General features: G+C 36.5%; 1 protein-coding gene across 1 annotated transcript; it reads left to right on the top strand.

Moving 5' to 3' along the window:
- The first annotated feature begins 4,102 nt into the window (after positions 1–4,102).
- Positions 4,103–8,843, top strand: LOC144553421 (Plant invertase/pectin methylesterase inhibitor superfamily). Its single transcript, XM_078301573.1, has 4 exons — positions 4,103–4,690; positions 5,018–5,183; positions 6,251–6,513; positions 8,012–8,843. The coding sequence occupies exons 1-4, from the start codon at positions 4,120–4,122 to the stop codon at positions 8,692–8,694; spliced, it is 1,683 nt and encodes a 560-aa protein (XP_078157699.1). The 5' UTR covers positions 4,103–4,119; the 3' UTR covers positions 8,695–8,843.
- Positions 8,844–8,881: the final 38 nt, after the last annotated feature.

Raw genomic sequence — 8,881 nt, 5'->3', positions numbered from 1 at the left:
AAAGTATTTTCTGTTGTAGTGCCTCTTTGATATCTTTAGCCTCTTTGCTTTCTTCTGTGAATGTTCTATTGCATCGTTCCCTCCATATGCAGAATTGTGCTATCAAAATTATTGTTTTTTGTCTCTTCATCGTCCTGCTATCTGTTAGTCTCAATTGGTGTGACATTATCTATTGATGGCAGCCTATCGGGTAGATGTCTACGCAGTTCAGAGTATACTGCCTTGGAAAAGATGCAGTCATCTAACATGTGTTTGATCAATTCACCTTGTGCCTTGCACAAGACACATCTATTGACTATTGGCCAATCCCTTTTGTGCAAATTGTCTATTGTGAAGAGTTTATTTAGTAGCATCAACCACCCAAAGACTTTTATCCTAGGTGGTACATGGGGTATTTTTCATTGCACGGTAACCTTCTCTGACAGTATACATACCTGAGTCGTTCCATGGCCATGATATGTCATCTTTGGATAACGGGTCTAGGGTGACACCCATTAGTAGCAGCTTTAGATTTAATAATTCTTCCTGTGTGATTTCAGAGAGGTTGCTTCTAAAGAGTGTGTCTATAGAAGTAGTGTTTAGCGCTTGTTTCAGGGTTATGGTTGTGTCGAAAGTGAATGTGTATAAGTTTGGGAATTGTGCGTCAAGGGTGACCCCTCTCCACTTATCCCAAAATATGATCTTTTCTCCATTTCCTGGGTGATGTCTAAAGGCGAATTTGCAGAATTTTATCAATTTGCTCATTGCATTATTGAAAATTGGTGAGTCCGGTAAGCCGTTGTGTCCGATGTTTTGTTGCAGCAGTGGTCTGCATAGTGTGATGTGTGGCTTCTCCCATTACCAATACTATTTAAGTAAAAGTGCTTGGTTGAAGGTCGATAGATCCATGATACCTAGGCCACCAAAATCCTTTGGAGTACATGCTAAGGTTCAGCTTGCCGGATTCATTTTCTTGTGTGGTATAGGTGCTGCTCCATGCCAAAGAAATGATCTTCTTATTTTGTCAATGTCTTTAATCACCCATTCAGGTAATTTAAGACATGACATGAAATATGTTGGTAATGATGATAACACCGAGTTGATCAAGACTATCCTGCCCGCAATGGATAAGTGTTTGGCCGCCCATTCGCTCAGTCTTTTGTTCATTCTTTGAATTAAAGGGAGATAGACGCATTTTGGTAATTTTTTGTTGGATAAGGGTAGACCTAAATAGATGAAGGGTAAAGTTGCCAATTTGCATCCTAAGACTCTTTCTAACTGTTGGTGTGATGCTTATGTACCCATGGTAACCAATAGCTCTGATTTGGTTAGGTTTACCGAAAGGCCCAAGACCTGCTTGAACACCGTAAGGATGATTTGTAGCACTTGAATTTGTTGGATTTCTGGTTTCACGAAAAACATTGCGTCATCAGCATAGAGTAGACATGGAGTCATTTCTCTAAAGGGTATCCCGAGGGCACCCGTGTTTACTAATTTTTGCACATATCTAGCAAGGAAGTCAATTGCCATTATGAATATGAGTGGGGATAGCGAGTCTCCCTGTCTGACACCTCGCTTTAGTATGATTTTCCTTCTTAGCAGCCCATTTATCATGATCTGTGAAGTTCCAGTTAAGATGCAATGTTGAATCCAGGAAAGCCATTTTGATGGGAAGCCTTGCGCCTTCATTACCCTCATGATGAAGTCCCAATTCAATGTATCAAAAGCTTTTGTGAAGTCCGCTTTGAACATGGCTATTGGTAACCTTTCTTTTCTGGCTGCGTGTAAGACATGTTGCGCATAGATGAAGCTCTCGCATATATGTCTATTCTTCATGAAACCCGTTTGTGCTATATGAAGTAGGTTAGGGAGTTTTTGTTGCAGCCTGTTTGCGAGTATCTCTGATAAGATTTTTTGCACTCCATGTAGCAAGCTAATGGGTCTGTAGTCTTACACTGTTGCTGAGGCTTCTTTCTTCGGTAGTAACACTATGTATGAGGAGTTTAGGGGCTCAAGAGATATGCCATGTGTTGTAACGTGTTGAAAGACCCTACAAAGATCTAGGGCAAGCATCTCTACGAATTGTATGTAGAATTCTCCTGAGAAGCCATTCGGACCCGGACTCTTGTTCTTAGGCCACTGCTTGATAGTCTCGGTGGTCGCGTTGGTTGCCGTATAAATTTTCCCAGTGTATGTGTGGTACTTCGGATGATTGCTGACCTATGAGGTTCATGTAGAACTGAAAGAAGGCTTGTGCTTTTGTCCGTTGGTCACTACAAGTTATTCCTTGGTGTTCAATTTGTACAATGGTATTAGCTTTCTTTGCTACTGATGCCATGGTATGGAAGAACCTTGTGCCTCTGTCGCCTTGTAGTTCTCATTTAGTGCGTGCTCCTTGCCTCCAAATAGCTCTGTGAACCTCTTTTTTATTTTTGCTGCTATGAATCATTCCAGTGGTATTGTTTGCCTTCGTTCTTTGACTAAATCAAGCCAACCTAAGTAATCTCTACATGTGTCTATCTGTCTCTTGATTGCGGTGATTCTATTTCTGGCCCATTCTTTGGTGCTGTTTTGGATGGTCATCAATTTGGTGTGTAGTTGTGTCGGTGTTGTTGCTATGCCTACTGCTTGCCAATTTTGTGTTACCATTTCTTGAAACTGAGGGAACCTAAGCCAACAATTTTCGAATCTAAAAAATCTTGTTTTTTTGTACCTTGTCTTTGCTGTGTATACAATGGGATAGTGGTCAGATCAGAGGCGGAACTAGAATTTGAATATAGGGGGTGCTAAACATCATTTAAAAAAAATTAATTAAACAAATTTATAGTACAAAATCTTTCACTATTTGATTTCATAAAAAAATACAATAGATAAATAACACCAATAAAATACCATGTCTATCAAAACTAAACTAAAAACATGAAATCTGATAGTTGGAGGCGTTTCTCTAAATTTCTTTCATATTAAAATGATCTTAAAGAACTATGTGAAGGTTGCTTTTGATCAATTCAGAAATCTAATTATCAATACTTGAAATTCATGTCAGAGTTTGAGTTGTTTTCCTTCGCCTTGAAATAAAAGTCTAATGTCTTTCTCTTAGATATAATTTTATCTATACAAATTATATATAAAAAAAATAAATTATCATTTTATCTCAAAGTTATAATGAATAATAATTTTAAAAACTATAAACAAACACAAACCTTAATTAAAATTGAATTTTCGCTACACTTCTGATTAACTTTGCTTTCTATAATTTTTGCACATCACAACTCTTCTGAAAAGATGATTGATTTGTTTTTTTTTTAATGAACCGGAGATCGATGCTACATGAGATTTCATATTTAATTAAGAAGATTTATTTCTTTCAATGACATTTAATGTTTTTATTTCAATTCTTTGCATGTTGATAACTTTTCAAATTAAAAAATTTCTTCATTTTTTTTAATATTGATGGTGCAAAAGTCAAGAGTACATATGAAAGCAAAATTCACAGAAGCAAACATATTGCATAATTATTTTTCAAATTTTATCTTAAGACCCTATACATTTGTCATATTACATAGAGGGGGCTACTATGTACAAAAAATATATTTTACTCAAACTTCTATATACTTTGACAAAAAATAATTGAAATGACAGGGAGGCTTAGCACCCCCAAACTCTATTATGTTCCGCCACTGGGTCAGATGAAGTGTTTAGCAGTGCCATTTGTGTTGCATTGGGGAAGATCTGGTTTCATTCATCTGAGGATAAGAAGCGGTCTAATCGCACCATGTGGGGCAGTAAATTGAGATTAAATGTACGAAAACTACTAAGATCAAATCAATTGATTTGGTCACATAGATACCTGTCATCTATGAGATTAAAAAAATATATATATTCATCTAGTTTGTGATAATTTGATTTCTTTAAATTTCTAAAAAACATGTTTTTTTAATGGTAACAATTTACACGAACTTAAGTGCGCCCGTGCAGCGTTGCACTGAATACGAACAACTTCCAAAAGATGAAAGTCACGGACGAACAAACAGTTAATAACAATAAACTTCTGTTTCTAATCAATCTCTATTCCATTAATATGCATTAAATCAACACCCAACTTCCTTGCCTCCTTATTGCCTCTTTAGAAACTATCTCATGGCATCTCTCTCCCCTCTTCTCAAGCTCTCTCTTCTCTTCTTCTTCCTCTCCCTCTTATACACCCCCATTGTTTCAATTAAAAAACAAACAACCACATTACACACATCATCAACAAACAAATCCCAATGCCAATCTACACCGTACCCCTCCGCATGCCTCTCCTCAATGGAGCTCTCCATTCCTCTCAATATAGATGCCAACTTTCTATCATTAGTTTTCAAATCGCTTCTCTCTGCCATGTCCACCACCTCTTCTCTCTCTCATCTCCTTGCCGCTGTCTCGCACTCGCCGTATCTTGTCGAGACACAGCGCGGTGCGGTTCAAGATTGCCTGGACCTCCATGCTGCCACGATCTCGTCTCTCTTTCGTACTTCCGATTTCATAAAATCGAGCTCGCCGGACAAGTTTTTGCCTGCCATAAGGACCCACCTGTCAGCAGCGCTGACAAACAAGGTGACATGTCTTGAAGGACTTGCTGGAGCCACCGGACCCATGAAAAATTCTCTACTCTCATCTCTCTTGTCTGCTTATCAGCCAATTAGCAATGCATTGTCTCTAATGCCTAAAGGTTTGAACTAATTTCTTTTTTATGATGAATAAAAAAATATAACATCAAAAAAAAATACATAAAAAAAAAGCGGAGGAGATTAATCGTTGGAGGCTATTTTGGTCGGACTGAGACTGACAAACGGGCCACCACATAATAAAGCAGAGGGTATATATATCCTTGCATGAATGGCTGGAATATAATTGTGCCATCAACTAAAACAGAAATTTGGAAAAAAAAAATACGAATCACAGCTTAAATTTTACATTTAAATATGCATCCAAAACAATTCAATTAGCAGCTAGCCTTTTGAAAACGATTCATGGATCTTGTAATATAATTATGTAGGTTCAGCTGGTAGACCAGAGAAACAGGGACGGAGGCTATCAGACTTTCCGGCGTGGGTCCCACTAAAAGACCGTCGGCTACTTCAAAGTAATGATGATGGCAGCGATAATGGTGATGACGACAATGGTGGTACTGGTAATGACGACAATGGTGATGGTGACAATGGGTATTGATGTTTTTTTTTTTTTTTTTTTTTCTGTTCTGAATAAGACAAATTTGATTCATACTCGGACCTAAACCGTTTAATATGCATCAAGGTTCGTGCAAATTTATTAGAATTTAATAAATTTAAATGATTCCGTAAATCTAAATCGTTCGGATAAATTTTGACACAAATCGGACCGTTTAGGGCCGACTTTAGATAAGGGCATTGTACAAATCAGTGTTGTAAAAAACGTCCGTTTAGGCCAATTAATCGATCGATTAGTCGTTGGCGGTAATCAAACCATCATATTAATTGGCTAATTATTTCCAATTATGACCGATTATTTTCGATTAATTACATGACAGTACCATGTCCGTCTGATAACCGTATACCATTATTTACAACACTAATACAAATTAAATCCTTTGAACAAAAATCACACCATCTGAATATACAAACGGGTACGTAGTTAATTAATGCAATATGGTCACGGGATAATTAATGTTATAAGCACTATTAATCATTAGCCTGCTATATCTTATAAGCTATACAATGTTACTAGCAGCTCCATAATTATACTATGCCCGTCCTTGGTTTAGTGTTTATTGCACCTATCATAGGTTTGTCTGTAATTAATGCTAATTAATAAGTAATTAAGTTTGTACCTTTCCCGTTATCATATAGATTGTACTAATCAAGTCAGAACCAGAATCTAGCTAACTTGAAGGCACGTGGCTGGCATGTGACTATGTTTAATAGTTCTAGTCAGATAATCTAATTTAGATACCCTAAATAAAAAATAGATAATATAAATTAGATTATCTGACTAGAACTCTTTAAAAAATACCCTACAAATTTGATCAAACTCGAAATTTGTCTAAAGAGAGTTCTAGTCATAAATTTACACTTTCCAAATATATAATCATATATGAAACTTACAAATTATATATGTATATGTTGCTCATTTAATAAACAAGAACAATATCTGCTTATACCCATTCATAATAACTACATATATATTATGTATAATCAATGTTATGTTTTAACTACTATTATGGCTCCAAATTAATCTCTTTCTCAACATATAGGTACGATCAATCGTCAACCATAACAGTGGCGAAAGACGGGACTGGGAACTTCGCCACAATCAGTGATGCAATTGCATTTGCTCCTAATAACAGCAACGATCGAGTAATAATTTCTGTCCGAGCCGGCGTTTACGAGGAGAATGTAGTGATAGACAGTTACAAAACCAACATTATGCTGATTGGGGACGGCAGTGATGTGACGGTGATCACCGGGTCTAGGAGTGCCGGTGATGGCTGGACCACTTTCAGAACCGCCACCGTTGGTAAGTTTGCATTTTTACAAGAATTTGTAATTGTTGAAGAAACTGCATTAATTTTCCAAGTCATTTATACTTGCTGCAGGGAATGCACATATCATGCACATTAATTGAAAATTTAAAACAACTGTTCCATCTGGCACTTCCGTGCAAAAAACAGAGAAAAAAAATGAAATTGTCCCGGATAATTAATGCTAGAATTATTTAATGTATGCTAAATTTCAGAATAATTTATATATACAAATATTCAATGATAAATTGCGAATTCCTAATTTATAAATCTATTTGTATGTTTAATCACCAATATTTAATTATTTACATATTATATAAAAAATTGAACAGCTAATTTATTATTAAGTATAATATGGATATGATATATGTACAAAATATTGCACAATGTGAGGTTGTTTAATTATTAGTTCTGCTAGATGTACAATTAGATTAATTATTATTGTCAAATAGCACAAATGTTAGGTATAAGGTCAATATTAAACTTTCTGAGCTTTTATTGGGACCGTTTAACATTAGATCCAAGAAGCAGTCCATATATGTACAAAATCCAGTTGCTATTACTATTACATGAAATGAACATCTTACCCGTAGGCCGTATGTACAAGCCATTGCAATCATTATGAATTAATATCTACATGACTACATCACACCTTCCTACAAAAACAAAAAAAGTTTCGTACAACACACTTTTGTGATGTCGGACTGCTGGATCCAAATCCAAATCTGCTTCTATTCCTGGGAATAGAAGGACCTTCCTCTTCCCTTTATCTCTTTCTCTTTTCAAAAACAACAGAGCATGAGATCCATTATGCTAAAAAAGTGAGGTCCACTGACATCATTGAAGCATTTGGTTCATCCATCTACGTACTTGAAGAAAATGAGGGTGCTCATTAATTTTCTCAAGAAAAGTAACACATTTGGATCCTGGACGCACACTATATTACTATATGTAAAAAGCAATTTTTGCGGACTATAAACATAAAACAAGCTGTTTAGACTGTTAAATTAACCATTTAGCAATTTACTTGCATTTTGATTGTGGACTGGATATGAAACTCAATAGTATGCAATTTGTTTTATTTTTGTTATAATTAACTAATAACTATGCTTTTGTATTTTCCATCGGATGCATTGTGAATAGCAATTATTCATGGTGATTAAGTTTTGTCAGGAGAAATACACAATTAGAGTGCTTGTATTTTATACGGTGCTACAAGTTATTATTAGAATTCTAATTTATTCTATAATTTTTATAAAAAGTAAATGTAAATAGATATATATTTTTTTAAATAAATCATGGTTCTCTGTACATATATTAGTGAGAAAGCAATATTGGTTTAGTCAGCTGCTTAAGCATTAATGGTCTGGTAATATGGCATCTCTCACTGAGTGCATTTACAACAATATGTTAGGAAAAATGATGCATCTTTCATCTATAGCAGTCGATGCTTGGTGAATTTTTTAACCATATTCTAAATTTATACATTTGCAGCTGTATCCGGCGAAGGCTTCTTGGCACGTGACCTCACCATCAAGAACACTGCCGGACCTGCCAAGGCTCAAGCAGTGGCCCTTCGAGTGAATGCTGACCTGGTAGCATTGTACCGTTGCACAATTGATGGATACCAAGACACACTCTATGTCCATTCGTTTCGGCAATTTTACCGCGAGTGCAACATATTAGGCACCATTGATTTCATATGTGGAAATGCTGCTGTTGTATTCCAGGGCTGCAACATCATTGCCAAAGCACCCCTGGCCGGCCAATATAATGTCATCACTGCTCAATCCCGTGATGACCCGGATGAGGCAACTGGTATCTCTATACAAAACTGCTCAATTGTGGCATCAGAAGATCTAGCTCTTGCCGGTACAGAAACGTACCTTGGAAGGCCTTGGAGAACTTATTCTACAACAGTTTACATTGAGTCGTTCCTTGACGGGTTGGTGCACCCTGCTGGGTGGGCCGAATGGAGCGGCACACAGGGATTGGATACTTTGTACTATGGAGAGTATATGAATACTGGACCAGGGTCAAATACCGATGCACGAGTGACCTGGCCAGGATACCATATCATGGACTATGATGATGCAACCCATTTCTCAGCTTCATACTTCATATATGGTGATGACTGGTTAGGTCCAACCTCTATTCCATACGATGAACAGATTTGAATGCCGCAAGAAATTCTGGTAATGCAGTTGTAGTAGGTTCTATATACAGTAATGGAATAGGACCGTAAATTTCCCACTTCCATTTGAAATTGAGGAATAAAAAAACAAATGCTATGCTTCATTTCATAGTATAATTTCAGATAATTTAATTCTTTACCTTCCACGTACCAACTAGAACTAAAACCAC

This window comes from Carex rostrata, chromosome 4, assembly GCF_964058835.1.
Source record: "Carex rostrata chromosome 4, lpCarRost1.2, whole genome shotgun sequence".
In the NCBI taxonomy this organism is placed as follows: Eukaryota; Viridiplantae; Streptophyta; class Magnoliopsida; order Poales; family Cyperaceae; genus Carex; species Carex rostrata.
Note: the sequence above shows the minus strand (reverse complement) of the source record. Positions and strands in the feature narration are given on the sequence as shown.

What these genes read in the sequence shown, in the direction of transcription:
- LOC144553421 (XM_078301573.1), top strand. Translation starts at nt 4,120, where the DNA reads ATGGCATCTCTCTCCCCTCTTCTCAAGCTCTCTCTTCTCTTCTTCTTC. An exon ending in ATTGTCTCTAATGCCTAAAG is followed by an intron (nt 4,691 to 5,017) that starts GTTTGAACTAAT and finishes ATAATTATGTAG; the next exon opens with GTTCAGCTGGTAGACCAGAG. An exon ending in TTTCAGAACCGCCACCGTTG is followed by an intron (nt 6,514 to 8,011) that starts GTAAGTTTGCAT and finishes ATACATTTGCAG; the next exon opens with CTGTATCCGGCGAAGGCTTC.